Source organism: Macaca thibetana, chromosome 7 (assembly GCF_024542745.1).
Source record: "Macaca thibetana thibetana isolate TM-01 chromosome 7, ASM2454274v1, whole genome shotgun sequence".
In the NCBI taxonomy this organism is placed as follows: domain Eukaryota; kingdom Metazoa; phylum Chordata; class Mammalia; order Primates; family Cercopithecidae; genus Macaca; species Macaca thibetana.
In genome coordinates this window covers 38,886,168-38,908,050 of record NC_065584.1, presented here as the reverse complement: position 1 = coordinate 38,908,050, position 21,883 = coordinate 38,886,168, and the positions used below count along the sequence as shown (strand labels likewise).

The window sequence follows — 21,883 nt, the reverse complement described above, 5'->3', positions numbered from 1 at the left end:
GAGATGGACTTGTGACCAAATGCCAGTTCCTCTCCCACCCTGTCCTCTCTCCTGAAAAGGATTTAATTGAGCATCTATACTCCCTCTTTCTGCATGTCCTCAGCACACCAAATCAATGTGACTAGGGACACTGGCAAGTTAGGATTCTGGCTTGTCCTCAGGGTCCCGTGGAGACAGGTCCAGCGGTGCTTCAGCCCTGGGCTCAAGCCGTGGCAGGGAGAGAGGCAGTCCAGCAGCAGCAAGGATGGGAAGATCAGCTGGACCCTTAGAGCATCATCACCACAGCAGAAGGCAAACTCCAGTCCTGCCCCTCCCCTCTCCTCCACTTTGCTAAAACAAGCCAGAGAAGAACTGCAGGCCTTCCCGGAGGACCCTCACCTGCCAGCCTCTCTATCAAGTCTGAACGGAGGCCCCTCCCTGTCTACCTAGCCCTCTCCAGTGGTCCGGCACTACATTCCTCGCTCCATAATTTCTTCTATCTTGATCTTTAAGCATTGTCTTGCCTGTGTAATCATTTCGCCTTTCATGCCTGTTAGTGCTGTTTCTGAAAGAAAAGGGACTGTGTCATAGTCACAGCTACACCCCGGTAATATCCACAGACACATAGTAGATCTCAGGAAATGCTTGTGCTGCAAGTGGCTGGGCAGGGTGAGTTAGAACCCACCGCGTGCTCCCTGCTCTTTCCCCACGCTGCTACCAAAGCGTCAGCCCTTCCACCATCACCTGCTCTCTCTGTCTCCCTGCCTCTCTGCACTGCAAGTCCTGGAGTCAGGACCCCTGTCCACTCACATTGGAATCCTCCTTGCCTAGCATGGTGGCTGGCACATAACTGCTATTGGTATTCGTTCATTTCACATTTATTCCATGCCTTCCATCATGTATATCTTAGAATGCTTTCTACACAATGTCTTTGATTTTTCAACCACAACTCTGTACGAGTCCATAAGGTGGGCATTCTCCCCTTTTACAGCTGGAAAAACTGAGGCAAGCAGAAGTTAAATGCCTTGACCAAGGCCAACCAGTGTGGCAAGATGTCTTGACCGAGGCTACCCCGTGTAGCAAGGAGAAATTAAATGCCTTGACCGACGCCACCCAGGCAGAGGCAGGATTCAAACCCAGGTCTCTCAGGTACCCAAAGCCAAGTTCTCTCTTGTAGATCAGCTGTTCTCCAGCCTCAGGGTGAAAGCTCCTATAATCCAAACATTCAGACTGTGGGCTACAGTGTGTGTCACTTCAGTGGAAAGTCTGTTTCTCCTCAAACCCAGGGAGAGGTCTCGGGGAGCTCTAGCCTGGAACTTTCTACTGACCATGTTGGGAGCATGGGAAGCGGGTGTTTTTCTTCCTTGCGGCCTTGGTGGCCGTTTCCTACAGTATATCCGCACTGGAGAATGACAGGAAGAAGTGGCTTCCGGCTGGCGCAGGGAGGAGCCTGCCTCTGCCTGCCCTACAGAGAAGGGATTTTTTTTTGCTCCAAAGTAGCAGCCGCTCTGCCTTGCCCTTGGACAGGGAACACAGGAGAATTAGGAAATGATGAGTTTGGGGTAGTTATTACATTTGTTTTTAATACAATTGATTAAGTTTATATAATTTCATCTTTAATAATGGCTGTGTTTAACCACTGATTTCCAAAATGCCTGAAAATTGAGCAATCAGCGCTCATGAACCAATATTATATAGGACAAATTACTTCTCAGGGCTGTTGTAAATCCAAACACGATAATGTCAGTGTTCACCAGCAGGTTGCTGGAACCAGCTGTGTGACCTTGGGCAAGCTTCTTAACCAGCATATGCTTCAGGTCTTGCCCATCTGTAAAATGAGACCATTGTGAAGATAATAGGATATACATAGGTAAAGAACCTAGCCAGGGTAGGCTGGGTGAGGTGGCTCACACCTGTGATCCCAGCACTTTGGCAGGCCAAGGTGGGTGGATCGCTTGAACCCAGAGTTTGAGACCAGCCCTGGCAACATAGAGACACCCTGTCTCTAAAAAAGAAATAAAATAAAATAATTAAAAAGAACCTAGCCAGGGTGGGACTGGGGTGACAATGGCACTCACAAAGGACTAGGCACTCAGTCTCAGGATCAGCAGCTGAATGCCTCCTTAAATTTTATACACTAGGCTCCTCGCTTGCCTGACACTTGTCTGAGCCCCACTCTTGGCACATAGTAGGTACATGCTATTATTTACTACAAGATCTTCAAGGAGGGTGTAACCTAACAGCAACATAAAGATGAGGAAAGTTATCTAATAATACATGAGAAAAGCACCAGCGCGGCACATTGTCCTGGGGCATATGGTAGATACCCATTGAGCTTTTCAGATAATGAGGGTTGTATTTCAGCAATTAAACCCACAGCCTGCTGAGGAGACATCTCTACAAGATTCAGGGCTGCCTCTGGAAACACCTGTGGCAAGCAATAATTTCTTTGCATTATTTTGAAAGGTAAAAAATACTAATCTTCAAAATGTACTTCCTGCTGCATAGTAGGTAGATAGGCACTGTAAGATTGTTCTCCCCTAACAATGCTTCTAGTGAAATTAACGCCAGGGGAAGATGGGCCTGTTGACCCTGTGGCTTCCCAAGTTCCCTGACACAACACTGGGCACCCACTACTCAGAGTCAGTGGTTGGTGGGGAGGAAAATGCTAAGATGCTGGCCCTGTGTGGGGAGGGGAGGGCTGTATGGGCTGGAGGAGGTGAGATATCACTCGTTGAGGATGTACAGAAGGGGAATTGGGGTTGATGCCTTGAAAAGGATGGCTGGAAAATTCTGAAAGTATACATTTCAAAGGAGACAACCCTCAAATCTCTTCCCTAAATCATTTCCTTTTAATGCAATATTTGGGCAGATCGGGGATTAATAGTGAGGTATTGTGATAAGAGCATTGGATATGAAATTAAAAGGCTTGGTTTCTACCCCTTACTACTTCCATAACCTTGGGCAAATCATCTGACCTCCAGAAGCTTCACTTCTCTGTTTGTAAAGCAGGGACCATTGTGAAGAACAGGCGAAATGAAGGGTTTTCACGTAACTGTTCACAATGGCTGTGAACTGGTTGGCCATTTGAAATCCCCAGTCAATGCTGCCAAGAGCCAGGAGGAAAGCTCCTTTGGCCTCCAAGATGCATCAGGAGCACCACAGGTGAGGGCCATTCATGCAGATCAATCCTGCCAGGAATATTTCAACTCTGCATGCTTAGTTCACACCCAGCTACTTACTGCAAGAACATTTCTGCTTCCTGGACTGGAAGGAAGGGCTTCCATTACAATCATTGCAGACTTGAGGTCTTACTATCAATGGTGATCCAAGCCTTTCAGCAAGTCCACACCACCAGGGAACAAGGGTAGAGGCCAGAGGCTTGAAGCCTTTCTTCACCTAGAAGTCCAGCTCCTGAGTCCAGGAGGATCTCCTCCCTCCGAAAGGGAGTTGGCCTTGGATCTCATTCCTCCCTACCCTGTATGGAGATCTCATTCCTTCCTACCCTGTCTGGCTGTTTAGATCCAGACCTTGGGAGAACCCTTAGACTTGCTCTCTTCCAAGCCTGATAGTGCCGCAGGAACACAATGGGGTTTTACACAGCAGCAGGTAACTAAGAAAGAGAAGTGAAGTGAAATGAAGGAGAAAAGGCCAGAGACCTTCGGGAGGCTGGCAGATCCACCTGAACATGAGCTGTGGGGCAGTGGGGAGGTGAATGACCCAAAGGTGGAGGTATATACCCCAGGCAGCCCAAGGAACAGACAGTGGCTGGACATCTCTCTCCCTCCCCACGTCTCCACCCGAGCTATCACTCCACCCAAGGTAAACAGCAGAGCCATATTGTCCACTGTTTCAAAGCTCTTTTACTTGGCTTTTTGTAAGTGTATTTCTTCTGTGTTTTATGTGTTTTACCTCCTCATGATGCCACCTGCATTTGAAGTGGCTGTCATTTTCTTACGCTCCAAAGTAAACTTCCTTTAAGGATTGATAAACCAAGGAAAGCAGTAATATCCTATGTGATACGCACCTGGTTCTTTCCACAAAAATACCTTCTATTAAGGAAAAAAATTCTTGTTAGATAAGCAAGTACAAATCTTTTAGAAAAAAATAAACTGCTAAATTCAAATTACATGTCTTTGACTCAACCTAACTCTCAGATTGGCTCTTTTCAGCTCTCCCCACCCACACACAAGCCTCAGTAAGTAAAGGGATAATGTGTTCTCTCCCAGAGGTCATTGCTTTCTTAAAGATGAGCGAGGCTGGACACTGTGGCTCACGCCTGTAATCCCAGCACTTTGAGAGTCCAAGGTAGGTGAATCACCTGAGGTCAGGAGTTCAAGACCAGCCTGACCAACATGGTGAAACCCTGACTCTACTAAAAATACAAAATTCAGCTGAGCGTGGTGGCGGACGCCTGTAATTCCAGCTATTCAGGAGGCGGAGGCAGGAGAACCACTTGAATCCGGGAGGCAGAGGTTGCAGTGAGCCAAGATTATGCCATTGCACTCCAGCCTGGGCAACAGAAAAGACTCTATCTCAAAAAAAAAAAAAAAAAAAAAAAACAAGGGAAAGGACAATGTTTAACAGAAAGCCTAAGTGGAGAAGCTGCTGTAGGACGGAGACTTTCCCACACTCCAGCCAACAGCTTCTGACTCCTACTGTGCCTAAAATAGTAGAATAAACACTGGTTTTGATTGTCCACCAGATCACAAGATGCCTAAGGGCATGAGCATGTGGTAGACTATTTGCAAAAATGACTACGAGTGCTCCTCTTCCTGTATCTATACTCCTAAATATGACTTTGTAGTTTCTCCCACTGAGAGGTGGAGTCTATTCTTGAATCTGAGCTGGCCTTGTGATTTGCTTTGGCCAATGAAGTATAATGGAAGTAATGTTGTGCCAGTTCCAAGTCTAGCCCTCTGGAGGCTTGCCTGCCCACACTCATTCTCTTGGAGTGCTGCTGCCACCATGAGAACAAGCCCCAGCTAGGGCGGTAGGATGAGAGACCATGTGGAGCACTAATAAGCTGTCCCAGCCGAGGCCATCTTAGACCACCAGCCTGCAGCCTACCTGCCAGGTGACCACAGATACATAAGTAAGCCCAGATGAGGCCAGAAGAACCACCTAGCTAAGCCCAGCTCAAATTTCCCACCCACCAAAGTGTGAGCTAAGTAAGTGGTTCTCATTTTAAGCATTAATTTTGGGGGTGGTCTATTATGTAGCAAAAGCTAATGGACACAGGGCAGATATAGTACCTCTGTCAAGCGTCCTGGGCTCCTTGTGATGCTCAGCCTCCATGAACAGAAGAGGGGTTGAAGATGCTGTTGGTGGCCCACCACATCCCTTCACCCTCACCATTTCAGCACGTCTGTCCAATTCCAGCTGCCAGTCTCTGTACCTATGCCTGTGGACTCTCTCTAGCCACCCTCACAGAAGGTCAGAAGTGTCAAGCAGCCCTCAACCCAAGACTGAAAGAGTTAGTGTATAAATACCCCAGTTCCCTTGCCCCTTGGAGGTGCTGTCTCTGAAGCATGTGTCCTTCACTGGCTCCCTGATCTTCCCAGCAGCATCAAGGCCTAGACACCCAGAGTGATAACTAACTTGATTACAAACCCTTTACTGGCTGCCTTCTCTTTCTGACTCACTTTCCTGCTTACCTAGTGGTGCTTCTTGAAATTACCTCTCAAACTACTTCCACTCAAATCCTTATCCTGGGGTATGCTTCTAAGCAACTAAAGCAGATGGGCACCAGAGATGGGGCCACCACTCAAAGCCATTGCTGTCATCAAGCCCCTTATCACTGGGTTTAGTTACTTCTCCCACCTCAGTCAGGAAGCAGCTGCCCACTAACCCACTCCTGCTGCCCCTGAGCACGAGCACCCCAGGACAGCCCACCATGTGGTCCGCAGGACTACTTCCTCCACCATCTGTCTTTGTAAACAGGTAACGCTTTGTCCTTCACTTTCCAGTCCCCTGGCTGTCTCATTTCATGCTCTGGAGGATGGAGAAGGAAAAACTTAGAAAAGAGGAAGACCCAGACTTGGAACAAAAAGGTGTGGAGCAAGTTGGGCTATCCCCACCTGTCCTTTTCACGCTAACCAAATCTGGCAAAAGGCCCAACCTAAGCCCCCATTAGGATGTAATACTCAGAGGAAAGAGTTCAGCAAATATAGCCCCAGCCTCCCAGGGATCAGGGGTTGTCTGCCCAGCACATACACTCAAAGATACTTACTGAGTGCCTGTTACCTGCCAAGCACTGCTCTGGGTGCTAGGAGACAGCAAGGAATGAAACAGACCAAAGCTCTGTTCTCATGTAGCTTATATTCTAGTGGGAGGCACAATACACACATACACACAGACATTACGTGTATGTATCAGCGCAAGCCAGGGGCACCTGTCTTACAGACTCATAGCGAGGGAGCAAAAGTGGGCATGGATTCTGAGGTCCGGCAGGCCTGCATTCAAATCCTGTCTCCGTCCTCAAGTAGCTGTGTCACCTTGGGCATGTTGGTTAACCTCTCTGCACCTGTTTCCTCCTCTGGGAGGCAGGGAATAATAGCAGAACCTACCTCAAAGCACTGTTGGAAGGATTAATGAGGTAGCACATGGCACATACAAACCCTTAATACACCTCAACTATTACGGTGATTCTTGAGGTGGTGCCTCTGTTGTATAACCTGCCATGTTTCCCTCAAACTCAGCTGGCACAGTAGCCCAGCAGGGAAGGACATGAGTGAGGCTGGTGGGCTCCATTCCTTCAACATAGCCACCCTTTGCTTGCATGAAGAAATAGTCTTTCCTATTGCCTGTTGTTTTTAAGCACACAGCCCTCTTGAGCTTTTATTTTTCATATTTTTTGATAGAAATACGGATACGGAGAAAACTTTCTGTAACTTTGGAGGACAGAAAGTTCAGGAGGCCCTGGGGACACACAGGGAGTGGTGGGGACTGGGGCAAACTGGAGAGCATAAGCCCACTTTATATTTAAAAAAAAAAAAAAAAAAACAGATACTATTAACATCCACATGGCTGATGCCAAATGGGAATATGAGCCATCTGTGGCCAGATACCCCAGTTTTCCCAAAGACGCCAGAAATTTGAATCATTATTATTAAATCTTTTGATTTTTAAATGTTGGTTCAAAATATTTAGAAATATTGTATAAATCACAGTACATTTTAATGGGTCTGTAGGCTGGCTCCACCCCATGGGCAGTAACCTTAAGACTGCTCTCTTTCCTCCTGTCTGCTAGGTCTCTGCAGTCTGAGTTCTTCTGATGCAGGGACACCAAGATACACAGCTCCAGGGAGCACCATTTACATTTAATTCCTTGAGTCTCTGTGACTCAGGGAAGTAAGCAGGGTTCCTCTGATACTCCCAGAGTTAGGCCAGTGTGGAGCTACAAGAGAACTTCTCTCCAGACCAGATACTGCCACGGGCACAGAGTATCACAAATTGTACTATCCTCTAATTATCTGCTCTCAATTTAGTCTTTTATTGTATCCTTATTTGTACAGATTTATACAAATTTGTATGGATTGTATTGTATTGTATCCATTATTTGTATCCACAGGACAAAATCTGATATGGTTAATTGATGGTTTCATTAGTTTATGTCTTGCCTCACCAACTAAAACGTAAACTGTGTGCATGAGGACCACGTTCTATGCCTTTTGGATCCATACAGCCCCTTCTGCATTGCATTAGAACCCAGTACCCATCTATGTGCTGACTGATTCATCACAGAGGTCATTCTGAATTTGTTGCTATCATGTGTGGCATTTGGGTAACACTTCAGGATACAGAAGAGGAGAGCTCTTCCAGGAGCATGCAGAAAGAGGAAAATGTATTTCACAACAAAATTTACTTCACAAAAAAAAAATTAGGCACCTCTGTGCCTTCCACTTCAACATGCACCCACCATTCGGTGCCATCCTTTGCAAGGGTTGTTTTAATGCTGTTATTAAGAACAGCTTATTTTGCATTTTCTCACCAGTAAAATGGAATCATCCAGGCTTACTAGCCATCTCCTGGAGAGACCACAGAGAGAAGAAAGAAAGTATAAACTCATCCCATTTATAACGTATATTTAAAATCAGAGAGTAGTGGGTATGTTGTGGCTGAGCACACTATCAGATGGCTAAAACGTATCAGGAAAGAAATCCTCAATTTTTCATTTGTACCACAGTTGAATGAGCTATATTTAACCTGATGATTATTTAATTAAATCGTCAGTTCCCTTGGAGTCTCTCTGTAGTCCTTATAATTTGTTATATAGAATACAATAGTAATTCATTTGCACTTGTATAATATTTACTCTTTACTTTTTTTTGTCAGTTTCAACAGGCCTAGAACCCCTAATAAAAGAGAGTTGAACAAACAGTTTGAGAACAGAGGAGTGAGTACAAACACAGAATACTTGAATCACAAGATAGTCCAGCTGGAAGGAGCCATAAAGATAACTGAATCCAACTCTTTCTTTTTACACATGAAGCAACTGAGACCCAAAAAGGTCGGGTGACTCACCCCAGGACAAACAGCCAGAGAGGGGCCGCATGTCCAATTCCTAATACTCACTCCTCTACTCATTAATCTCAGGACACCACGGCTCCCTCAAACACCTACAGCCAGCTTTTGAAGGTCTAATCCCTTAGAACATTGGGCTCTTAGAAGCTCTAACACCTGTACCAATAGAAAAATCATCCACTCAGTAGGTAAGTGCCTGCTGAGCGCCAGGCATCAGCGTTGATATGAAATAGAATGGTGAACAGGAGGCCAGGCGCGGTGGCTCATGCCATAATCCCAGCACTTTGGGAGGCTGAGACAGACAGATTACTTGAGGTCAGGAGTTCGAGACCAGCCTGGCCAACATAGTCAAACCCTGTCTCTACTAGCAATACAAAACTTAGGCAGGCGTGGTGGCAGGCACCTGTAGTCCCAGCTACTCAGCAGGCTGAGGCAGAAAAATCACTTGAACCCTGGGGGTGGAGGTTGCAGTGAACCGAGATCAAGCCACTGCACTCCAGCCTGGGTGACGGAGTGAGACTCTACTTCAAAAAAAAAAAAAAAAAACAATTAATAAGAGCCCAGGAGCCTGCCTCACCAGATTTACCTTCAAGCTGGGTGAGATAATGACAGACAAGTCAAGAATTAAATGAACTTGGCACTTTCTGAGAGTAATAAGTACTGAAATATTAAACCAGAATGATACATAGAGAGTGAGGAGGGGGGGACCGCTTTGGATAGGATGTCAAAGAATCACTCTGCAATGTCCCTGACCCAGGAGAGGGAGAGTTGGGTGGGGGGAACACCTAGCTTTTGTTTGAACATTACTAACAACAGGAAGTCCACTACCTCCAAAGGTCAGCTCAGCGTCTTAAAAAGGTCTTCCCTGGACTGAGCCAAAATCTGCCTCCCTGTGACTTTAAACCTGAGTAACTCATTCTCTGAGCATCACAAAAACCAGTCAGCTAATAAGGAGCATGTTCAAATGCAAAGCACATCCTAAATTAAGACAGTTGTTGCAGTGTTTCAATTTGAAATAGCGTGTTTGGGAAAATACAACATACCAAGAGAATGACTTACATGTTCTCATTCAGCCTACAGTTCATAAAAGTGTTTAAAACCACCACTTCAAAGATGTTCCGACAGCCAGCTTCTAGAGTCCCAAACCCATCTGTGTGAGTCACCTGACATCAGTGACAGGACATACCAACTCCCTTCCGTCTGTAACTCTAGTTGGGGTTTTATAGCAACAACACTGCCAGTTCCGTTGCCCTGTCATGCGGCGTGGCAAAGGAAATTTGGCTCTGTGCATTTTGCTTTCTAAGATATTCATGGAATCATGAAACAAACTATTTTTTGGCCCCACCCTCTATCTCACAGAGAAGAAAATGGAAGCCTGGAAATAGAAAGTGACCATCAAGTTTCATCAGCAAGCGATGGCCGGGGTGGGACTTGTTCCTTTCAGTCTCCAAACTGGTGGCAGCTGCAGCAATGCGTAACCCCCAGGTTTGCTTGTATGTGGGGATGGACATCTAAACCTCCAGAAATATTTAGTGCATGCTTATGAAGAGAAAGCCCAGCTCCCTAACACCCTTTCATGTGAACCTGCACTCCAGCAATCTCCCCAGAATGTCTGACCACACGCTGCTGAAGGGGTTTCCATTCGAGAGTGGGCACATCGTTTGGGTTGCAGGTGTCATCCATTGTGTAGGAAGATGCAGCTCCTGCCCCAAACCAACCCAAAAGCTACAGGATGCACAGAGATAAGCAGGGGTTAGGGACAACACCAAAGTTGGCACTATTTCAGCTTTTACCCAAGTCTAATAGTCTAACTGAACCAACTGCCTGGCTGCTCCTAATGCCTCAGAGCCCGCTAGGCTGGCCCAGTAAAATCGTTAGTAACAAAGGAAAAAAACTCCTTAGGAGACAGGCCTTCCTGAGCCAATGAAGGAAGCCTCAGAGCCCTGCCCTCCTTCCCTTGGCTTGAGGCAGCTGGGGGAGGATCTGAGCGCTGGCTGTGCCGATCTGGTCATGCCTCCTTCCTCCTCCCTTGCTGGCTTCTGCTGCTGGCTGGAGCTCTGAGAATCCACCATTTTTCCCCCTCTGACCCCTGCATTTGCAGGAATAAATGACTTCCTTGAATGGAGAGGAACTGCTTGAATGCAGTCTAATCATAATGGACAGTATCTCTCAGAAAACAAGGCACCAAAAGAGGGAACACCAATGCCAGCAACGATCCTGGTGCCTTCTACAGCCAGCCCCAAGGTCACAAGTTTCAAGTAGACTATAAAGCTGTTAACTGATTAGAAAATAATCAGCTTAGCCCTTAGAAGGCTCCCTCCTGATCACACATTACACAAGACAACACCCCTGTGAGTGATAAAATATGGTTTCCTCCACCCCAACCATGCAGCAGCACCACTGAGAACAGGCGTGGTTTCAAAGCCACTGCTGCACCCAAAGGTGAGCCCAGCGCAGTTGCCAACACCACGTTTCACCTCAGCTCTTCCGTTTGTAAAGGAGGCAGAAAGCGAACCCTACCTCTGCTCGCTACCCCAGGCCCCTGGGCTGCAGAGAGGGTGACCAGATGTGATGGAGACATCTCAGGAAAGGATGGGCTGAGAGGAGAAATTCTCCTCCATGACAATGGGTCCCCAGGGGAAGGTGAACATCGGAACCTGGACCTGTTAAGTGACTCAGGCCATTTGACATCTGCCTCCTTTTACAAGTGGAGGCCGAGAGCTTGGGTGTTGCAGCCCAACAGACCTGGGTCCTGGCTCAGTGGTATACAGCTGTGTAATTGGGAATAGTGACTTCTCCCTGAGCCCGACTTTCCCCATCTGTAAAATGGGGCTAATGATGTAACCATGTGATAGAGGCCCAGCTGCCAGTGTGCATGATAAGTCTTCACAACTCCTGGTTCATGTTATTATTTTTACTATATAAATTCAAGAGAACCACCTATAACACTCACACCATATGTGAGTTTGCAGTAGAAAATCAAGAGAGTGAGCCAAGATGGCAAAGTACCACATTTTGATACTCAAACAGCTTTAGAGAAGGGCTCTGTCATTCTGAGGATGGCAAGCTGCTCCCACACTCTCAATATGACATTTGTCTAGGGTCTTGTCATTTCCAGAGCTCCTTCCTCCCCATTTCATCTGATCCTCACCACAGCCCTATAATGTGGGCAGGGTGAGTATGCTTCCTGTACCCCATGCGTAGAGGAGAAAAACAAGTCTCAGAGAGGTTAAGCAACTTGCTCAAGATCAAACAGCTTGAAAATGGCTGAGCAGGATCACAAATCCAGGGCTGCCTGACAGGGCTGGAATGAGAGTAAAGCAAACCACAAGCCTAGTGTGTGCAACTTCAGGAGGCACTCACTTGTAAGACCCTGAGAGTGAGCACCTCCTCAAATTTTGCCCTGCTGTCTGACCCCAAGCCTTGGGCCCTTCCCGGAGCACTGAGGCTAAGCCAATTGTGCAGATACTGCACAGAGGAGGTCAGCCCAGCAAGAACTCACTCCCAGCTCCTTAGGGTGGCTGGATCTACTGGTTGAGCTGAACATCTCCCTGTGGAGCTCCAAGAACCACTTCCCAAAAGAGTAGAATGCAACAGAGAGTGGAAGTGGTGCTGTGATAGCCATATAAGGCTTCCGTGCACCCTTGAGCTTGAGAGCCAGTGAAGTGGGGCTGGGCCAGGCAGGCGTTCCCCAAGGCCCCTCTAAGCCAGTCAGGCCCCTCAGAGGCCTCACAGCCCTTATCAGCCCAGGGGAGGGATAGGCCAGGACAGGCAGGCAAGCAGCCCACAGGGTGACTCCCAGGACAGTGGCCTCTGGATGCTGGCCCACCAGACAGTCAAGGTTCTCCTCTCTCCAGCCACTCAGAGCCCAGCTAGCCCCCAAATCAGCCTCCCCTTACCTCTCACAGGGTGTGGGAGGTACTGACTAGCAAGGAGGCTTATTTTAAATCTGCAAAAAGAAAAACTTTTCTAATGTAGATGATTACACTTACTAATTAGTCAACTTGGTTGTGCCTGGATTACTGCGAATTTAGCTTTCCTGCAGAAACAGCACCTGTTCACTGAGGGACAGTATTAGGTAGTAGGACAGTGTGCAAGCTTGAGAGCTACTGGGGTGGGATTCAAACCCCACATCCCCTGGGCAAGTTACTCGGCTGCTCTGAGACCATTCCCTCCTTCTATAAAAGGGGACTAGAATAGTACCTGCATCCTCCACTGTTGCTATTACAAAGATCAGCCACAATTTATTAAGTGTCTATAATGGGCCAGGTACTGAATTTCTTTTTCTTTTCCTTACATGTATTATTTAACACTTGTGACAACTGTATAGGTTTGTATTTTTGAAGTATAACTTACAGTGAAGTGCTCAAATCTTCAGTGCACAGGTCAATGAACTTTTACATGTATGCTCTATCTTCTAATCAAATATCAATCATCATAGGTCACTTTTGCCTGTTTATGAACTTCATACAAATGGGCTCATACAATATGTGCTCTGTTGTGGCTGGTCTCTTTCACTCAACTTTGCTCTTGCAATTCATCCACATTGTTGTGTATCAGTTATTTGTTCTTTTATGTAGCTGCATAGTATTCCATGGTGTGACAATACCACAGTTTTTCTATCCATTGACCTAGATATCATTATCATCATCATCATCACCATCATCCCATTTTACAAATGAGGAAACTGGGATCTTAACTTTTTACTAAGTGTTTAGCTTAAAGTCACAAGTGACTTTGAGGCCGAACAGGGACTTGAACCCAGGTCCCTGTAACTCCAAAACTAGCTCCTTACCAAGGACAACAGAGCCTCCCATAGCCCTGGAATACTGGGATTGGCAGAAATGAACGCTAACCTGTGTGGTCATGAGCTCCTTCTCCCTGAAGTACATTTAGAGTCAGGGGGAAGCTACCTGCCTGGCTCCAGGTGCTGAAAAAATTGCTTTAGTTCTGGCAATTGCCCATATTTATTCTTATTGCAACCCAAGCTGATAGCACAGGTACAGTCATCACTCACAGCCCTGTACTTTGAGATCTGGGCTTTGCCAACATTTCAAAACAACTGCAAACAGCCTCAATGTGGAGGAGGCATCCTTGTCCACTGACCAGCAGTTGGCTCTCACGGGCAACCCCTGCCCTGGCTCCTCAGAGTCTAGTTCTCTATGATGGTAACTCAGCTATAACCATCTGGGACTCCCACAGAAAGCATTGTAGGCCAGGTTTCTCAACACAAGCCTTACCTATCAACAGGTGAGACCCCCAGTGCTGACCTGACCTCAAGAAAAGGCTGAGGTTTTGCCTTGCTTTCCAACCTTCAGAATCTCTGCCTGCTGCCCAGCAGGCAAGCGGCAGACCTTAGAAGGGCCACCTGCAAGGCAGCAAGGGGGTGACCAGGATCCTGGCTAACCTCCCTGCCTCCTCCCCCTCTGAACTCAGGTAGCCTCCAGTCAGTCCAGCCAGACATGATTAAATGGTTGGCTACACACAGGGGTGGAAGACCCCGGGGGAAGAAGGGCATGGAGCCAACTCCCTGAGGCAGCCCCAGGGCACCCTTTGGTCTGTTGATCATTAACAGAAGCCACCTCATGGCAGGCAGAGAAGGAGAAAGTCCAAGGGGATGGCTTACCCCCTCCTCCCAGACTCCATCCTCCAAATGTGCCAATGCAGGGCCTCTTGGGAGGTGAGGTCATGGCACTCAACAGAGGGGGTGTGTGCAGAATCATCGAATCCAACTGGTTGCCTCCTCTGTTCATGCAGAATCTCCACAAAAGGCCAAGGGAGAGGGCAACTAACACTGATTGATTTGCAGTTACTATGTGCCAGGGACTGCAGCAGTGTCCCAGCCTACAACACTCTAGCATAGTGGGGAAACGCAGTGAGGGAGCTTGCCTGCCTGGGTTCAAATTCTGACACTGTCTCCCTGTGTGACAAATTAGTGAATTTCTCTGCACCCCAATTTCTCCATCTGTACAAAGGGAATAGTATAGAGCTTCCTCCATGGGGTCATTATGATCATTCAATGAGTTAATACACAGGAGGTTCTTAGAGGACTACCTGGCACTTACAAAGAGCTGTCATGACTAATGGCTCACTTGATCTCACAGTAACCCCTTGAGACACAGCTGAAAAATCCAAGGTTGAGTCATTTATCCAAAGCACAGCTAGTAGAAGGGGAGCTGGGATTTGAACCCTGGTCCAAGGGCTCCATTCAACACCTCTTTTTCCTTCATGCCCTGGATCCTTCCCCTGCCATGACCCACTCAACCTCTTCAGTAACCAGTGCCTTGTGATACACTTGACTGTAAAACCCATCTTCAGACTAACCCACAATCTCAGTTGGCCCTCAAAGCCCTCCTTTCATGAGTGTCACTGAACTGTAGCAGGCCCCTAGCCTTCCTCCTGAGAATGAGGCCTCCAGGCCAGGAAAGGCATTGCTCAGTGGCCAAAATAGCTCATTTCTTTGAGCTACTCCAAGGGAAGATCTTCATCTAACAGCCAGAGAGTGGGTTGCAGGGCCAGCAGCCACAGAGGCCCCACTCATCCATGGCAGACCTGGTGCAGGCCCCTAAACCCAGCCTTCAAGACACCCCGGCCTCCAGGGTAAGGGGTGGAGAAGAAGGCCTTGTGCCCCAGGATTGGCCTGGCCTTTCCTGACCCACTTCCCTCGTGAAGGCCTTCCCTTCAACTCCCTCGGCATAGTTCCTATCCTTCCCAGCTGCAGAGGAGCTCAGAGATAGGAGTTTCTTGCCAGCTCTGGGCTCACACTTCCCCGGCCTCCCTGCCGGACTACAGTACCGGGCTGCTGCTGAGGCCCCTTCTTCTAACATCCTGGAGAAATAATGGGCCTGAAAGATTCTGCTGTTCCCTTTCCCAAGGGAACAGTTAGTTCCTTTAACTTTAAGGACTCGAAGGGACACAACCAGGCTCTTGTGGCCACCACACATGGGCCTGGGTGACCTCAATCCCAGCCTGAGTGAGTTCCCCAGGGAGACACTTAGGTGGAGGTAAAGGGTTAAGGCCCGGGGACATGGAGCTTCCCCACATGATAAGGAGTCTCCCCTGGGCTTTACAGCCAACCCCCACCCTCCAGGGCCTCCAGTAGTCAATGTCTCTGTCTTGGTTAGACAAAGTCAAAGGACTAAGTCAAAGGACTGACTCCCATAGAGGAAATTCAGGGCTGGCCAGGAGGTATGCCTGGGCCTCTAGGAACCTAACCAGTGTCACCATGAGAGGGGAAGTTAGAAAGGTGTCTGCCACATGCTCAGGTATGCCTGCAGGGAATGAGCTCAAGGTGAATGATTAAATGTATTTTTTGTTTTTACTCCGAAAAGATCACATGCCACCACCACCAACCACCACCACCTCCACATACACACAAAGCCATTTCCTCCTTAAGGAACAAGAGGCCTAGGTTTACTCCAGTCCCAAGAAGGGCTGCTTTTCCCCTTCCTAAACCACCAGCCCCTGCCCTAGAACAGGTAATAGTCCCTGTTTTTCTGCCTCACCCCCCTGATCCCCAGTAGATACCTGATGACCAGGAAAATGAGTTGAGAGTAGAGGTAGGTCTTCGAGTCTCAGGGACATCCCTGGCCTGCCCAGTGTCTGCTGCAGACCTTTGGAAGAGGACTGGTGGAATCATGGTGACTCAGCTGAACCCCCAAAACTTACTCGGTGTAAGGAACCAAAGGCAAGTGAGCTTCAAATAGCAATCTCTGCCTGTCCCCAAATAAATCCTCCCAAGGCTCACACTCAAGATTTTGAGAAAGTTCCAACTCCTCCAGCAGGTGAAATGCCACCTGTAAGTGGTCATCCAGCCTTGGTGGGGGTGCTTCTAGCCAAGGAGACCCCACCTTTCCCAAGATGACAACACACCTAATTTTGCATAGCATCTGAGATTGTAACTAAGGTGGTGGGAACCCTTGGTTACTTGCTGTGTTGTGTTGGCCAGTGTTAACACTCACTTCCCCTTAACAGCCCTCCAAACCCAAAAGGGTATGTCAAATCCAGTCCCAGTCCCCAGTTCCTTGTGACTGAGCCCCTCACCCCGCTGGATGTTCCTCTCCAAGCAGGCAGTGCTTCCTTACACCCACCCCACGCGGGTAGGTGTTGAAAGGCTAGGACTGAGGTAAATTTCCTGTGGGCAAAATGAGCCCAAGGCACCCCAATAAAAGAACTCACTCAAATCCAAGCCTGCAACTGCCATGTGCTAAGTCCTCCTTTATCATTTTGACACCCCAAACACTATCCAAAGGAATGAAGACAACAGGCTGGGCGGGGCAGACTGGAAGGCCCTGAGCCTTGGCTCCCCAGAAGAACCGCTGAGGCTACACAGGTGTCGGCAAGGCTGGGCCCGTTGCTATTCAGCCAACAACTAACACACTGCAGTCTTTTCAGAAGTAATACAGCAGGAAGTTCAGGCTCCTTTGCAGAAAACCTCCACCCCGTCCCCTCTAAACTCAGCAAGCTGCCAGCATCAAGGAAGGGAGCTATAGGCTTAGCTATAGGGATGAGATGTGGCCAACCACAGCCACAGCCCTCTCTCCCCTCCTCCCCAGGACCTGCACGGTATACAAGGGGAGAACCTTACTGGCAAAGTCAAACCAAAACCAAGTAAAACCAGCTCCACCATCAATGTTTCTTGAAAAAACGGGGTTTATTGATTTTTAAACTGCAAATAGTCGTTACAAAAAGTTTTTTTTTCTTTTAAATAAATTCACACAAAGAAAGAGAAATAGAAAGCGACGGTAGTGACCAGCAAGAGGAATAATAATTACATTCATCTTAATGTGTGTGTGCCAGTTCTGTTTACATTAACATTGGAAAACTCCAGACCTGGAATCCAGAACCTCAAATCTGTGAGTGGAATGTCTTGAGATGGGCACGTGGAAGTCAAAGGGTTTCTCTCTTTTTTTTTTTTTCCCTTTTAGAAGCTATACATAAAAAGTTGTTTTCCTTCTGTACTGTCACAGAACTTTTACATACATTCTCAGTCCTAGTTGTGAAAGGCCTAAAGAGAAAGAAACTCAATTTGCAGTCCGACACAAAGGGGGGAATTTCTAAAATAAATAATCCAACAGTTTTTTGCATTTTTTTAAATTAATTTTTCATTTTTTTAAAATAAAATAACCAAAAAAGTGTAAAGTTACAAAAAAATGTCGTTGAAGAATAATATATTAAAACTGTGGAAAAAAGGAAAAAGACACGTCACAAAATTTTAAGATTAATATGAAGATCATAATTTAACATAAAAGAATATATTCTATGGATTTGTCATCCCGATAAATATGAACAAAATTAACAAAAAAAGCATAGTTTGGCAATAAATACGTTTTGATAAGTTAAATAAGCTTTTTTATATTGATGTGCAGTGACAAGCAAAATTTTTGCTCTCCAATTTCTGAAAGTTATATGAAGTTTAAAACCCAGGGAAGAAAGCATGGCGTGAGTGCTCTAAGGATAGACCTACGGTATTCTAGAGCAAAAACCATTAAAGCTACTTCTACAGGAAATCGTTTTACACAGATATTGTATGTGGAATGAATACCATTAACTGCTCACCCCTTACTTTTTTTTTTTTTTTTTTTTTTTTAGCTTTTCTCTCATTTTTTTTTTTTGTTGTTATTTTTTTTAAAAAGATGTCACATATGAACTGGGGAACTTTAGCACCAAAATCAAGTCTCTCCTAGTCCATCTAGCTTCCCCTTCCTCCCCACTTAAAAAAAAAGAAAAAATTAAATCACAAAGTCCCACTTAAGTCAAAATCTTCATCCGCTTTTTCAGCCTTCCTTCCTGCAGACCTACACAAACCCAGGCAAGATTAGTCAACAGGGATTCAGATCGGGAAGAAAAAGGTTTTGAATGTCAAGACAGATTTCCCCCAAAACCCTAGTCTGGCAACAACTCTTCCAAGGGGCCGGGGAGAGGGGACAGGGGGAGACGTGCCGCCGGGAAAAGGGGAGGAATAAGTGTGCGGGAGACTGAAATGAGGGAAGGTGCAGTTGTGTCGCCAGTGGAGGGGGCTGCTGGTTCCGGGTCTCCACCCCCCCATGGGCAGAGGCTCCGGGAGGCCCACGGGTGCCCTCTGGCGCTGAAGAGGTAATGTAGTCACAGTGACAAAGTTAGATTACAAGGCACTAAGTTGCTTCTGTAAACTGTTACTGCTTTTCTCTTGTGATTTGGCACTTAAGGCTTAAGCCGGGGGGGGGGGGGGGGGGGGGGGGGGGAAAGGCATCTACTGACAAAATATGGGACTTGTCTGTTATGCATGGTAAGTGGGCTAAAATCCAGGGAGGGGGTTTCAAGCCAGAAGAAGCTACTGACAAATTGACTTGTCCTTATGTTAGGTGGGGTTATGAGGGGGAGAGGGAGGGGGCATTCTGAGGTGCTGGGGGAAGGGGTTGAGCTTAACCTTGTGAATGTAGGGCCTGTGGGGAATTGGATGGGTAGGGAGAAGAGGGTATGGGATGTGGGTGCAAGGAAGGGGCTGGAGTAGGCAGGAGGTCCCTCCCTACCCTGGCTTAGTCATCTGAGATGGAAAGTCTGCTGAAGATGGGCAGGCGTCTTGAGTTGTCCAAGGTCGGGGAGTCTGAGCCACTGTGGCTGCTGCTGGAGCTGCTCAGGTAGCCCTCCTGGTCCGAGAGAGAATCCTGAGGGCTGGGGGGAGAGTCAAACATGTGAGGGGACTCGGACATGGGCCGGAAGAGGAAGGTGGTTGGGGAGCCACCCCCGGGCAGCCCCATGCTAGGGGCAAAGAGGCTTGCCAGCTCCTGGCTGGAGAAGGCAAAAGGGTTATTGGTGCCATCGGGCAGGGTAGGTGAGCCCAGGAGGTCATCGGCACTCAGAATAGGGGGTGGGGTGATGGACGTGGGGCTGTCCAGCAGCCCGGTGGCAGCGGCGGTGGCAGCGGCACTGGGAAACCCAGCAAAGCTAAAGCTATGCTGGAGGCGGGGACGGTCAGCGGAGAGGTCCCGGGCCCCGGCCAGGGCACGGCGCTCCTCGGCGTTGTGGATGAAGTGACAGCGGGGCCCATAGGGGCAAAAGCCGATGGTGTGGAAGGTGCGGCACAGCTCCGTCTTGTACTTGGGGTGGCGGGTCAGGCTGCGGAGCTCGTGGATGCCGTGTGCGAACTGGCACTTGTCCCCGTACTTACAGGCACCGTTTTCCTCAAAGGGGCGGCACAGCTCCGTCTTGTAGCGGCTGGAGTTGACCTGGCCGCTCCCGGGCTGCTTCTGGGTGGGCAGCAGCCGCTCGCCCCCTTCCGAGAAGGAGCGGTCTCGGAAGCGGCTGTCTCGCGAGCTCAGAGCGGGGGCTGGCTCACCCTTGAGGCTGCTGAGGAGCTGGTTCTGGTGGAACTTGGAGCTGGGCAGGGTGACTGAGTGCCTCCGAGGGAAGCCCCCACCAGCAGGGGTGCCCACTGCCTTTCTGTCCAGCAGGCAACCCCCTGCACTGGGAGCACTGTAGTTGAGCATCTTGTTACCCTGGAAAGAGAAGAGAGAGGATGGTAAGGACGGAGGAAACCCCACCAGGATGTCCACTATGGGCAGCCCCCTACACAATCACAAACGCCCGCTCCTTCTCAAAGAACTCATCTCTACCTCTGCTCTAGCAAGCTCCCTTCGCTCTCTCCCTCCCATAGGCCATTCACCACAAGATCCAGACTGTGTGACAAGCACACTGCTCCACGCTGACTCCTGAAATGCAACCCCCATATCCTCTGTCCCCAAAGCTACCACTTTAATCTGTAAAGTTCAACTTCTTTACTGGTCAAACAGATTCTTCAACTCAAAATATCTCACACAACCCGGACCTATCTAGATTGCCCCCCTGCTCCCCCCCCCCGCCCCCCGCCGCAACAAAAACAGGTAAACCTCAGAAAGGAGTCTATTATAGGCTAGTTTAGGTCCCCTTCTAATCAGTCTCTGCTTAATTGATACCCCCTCCCTCAAGACCTGGCCTAAGACTCTCAAATTTCTCCTTTAGAAGTGTTCCCTTCCTTTGGCAACAGGTTTTCAGACTGCCTTTGCTTTTTCTTGTGGGGAGGAGATTGGGGGCCTGGTCTGAGGTTGAGGGAGACAGGGATGTGATTCCTGAAAATAAAACTCTTTGCCCTAAGTTCCCAGAAAAGATATTTTCTACAATAATCTCTCACCATTTCCACTCACCCCCAGCCCACCCCGCCCCCTTCACTGAGAAGATGCCTTTGCAATTAGTCTTCTGGCTGCAATAGCAGGCTTGGATAAGAGCTCCAGTGTTTAATCTTTAACGCAAAGCTGCAGATGGAAAGGAAAAGGAAAGCACCAACCCCCCTACCCACCTCCTTGTCAATAGCAGATTGGGGGTGGTGGGGATGGGGGCAGAGCCACCAATGGCAGGTTTCTGTTCCAATAGGACCCTGGTCACCTGCCCAAATATACCCAAGATTTGGAAAGTGTGCAGGTCAGGGACCTAGGAGTTAGTTCCCAGCCCATGTGGATGTCATTGTGCAAATTCTAATGTTGGTCCCTTAGGATCAGCAGGGGGGGACCGGGAATCTGTAACTGCAACCACCCCACCGAGAGGATTACAGGAACCCAGTGGAGAGCTGGTTCCCAACAATGAGGTTCATTTAAAAAGTCCTGAGGGGGGAGGGGGCCAAAGAAAGAAATAGATCAAAGAGCCGGGAGAGTCGAGAAAAGAAGGAAGAAGTGTTGGGGAGCTCTGGCAGCCGGGCCGGCAAGTGGTGTTTGGGAATGTGCAGGGAGGGAAGGAAGCTGAAAAATTCAAACTTTTTTAAAGTTACTCTTCAGCTCCTCGGCGTCCCTGCACCCCAACCCTGAAGCCCTGGGGCGTTGGCAGCTGCACCAACAGGAGCAGCAAGCTGGGAAAACAGAGCAACATGACCCGACGTGTTAAGAGAAGGCAGAACACTTCAGCAATTAAAAAGTAGCCCAGCAGCTTCACCCTTTCAAATTGGGAGGGGGAGGTTGGAAAGAAATTTAACAACATCCGTAGGCTTTTGCTATGTATATTTAAACCGCAGTCCTGAAACATTCCGAGCTTAAAACTTGCTTTTTCAACACTGGCTGACAAGCAACATGTTTTAAGCAAGGCCCCCATTAAATCCTTACTCGCGGGACTCTTGAGTTCAAGCCAGCATTTCGTCGCCACCCGCCCCCCCATCCTCCCCCCACCCCCCGCCGCAATCGACGAACCGCAATGCCTCTGCAACACAGGTAAGCGGGTCAACCTGAATGCCTCTTTCACCCCAAAGTTTGCTGCACGATCGGCTATCGCGGGAAGAAGCCCAACGGAGCTAGGGCGGACTCAAGCCCCACTGCAAACTTGTTCTGCAACATCTTTTTGAATCACAACTTGGCCTTTCTTCCTCGCATAGCCCCAG

General features: G+C 48.2%; 1 protein-coding gene across 1 annotated transcript in view; it reads right to left on the bottom strand.

The window, feature by feature from the left end:
• Positions 1–17,139: 17,139 nt before the first annotated feature.
• Positions 17,140–21,883, bottom strand: part of ZFP36L1 (ZFP36 ring finger protein like 1) — a 242,883-nt gene continuing 238,139 nt past the window's right edge. The window contains exon 3 of the mRNA XM_050797056.1: positions 17,140–19,982. Coding sequence (XP_050653013.1) covers positions 19,023–19,982 — 960 coding nt within the window. The 3' untranslated portion in view covers positions 17,140–19,022. The remainder of the gene's footprint in view (positions 19,983–21,883) is intronic.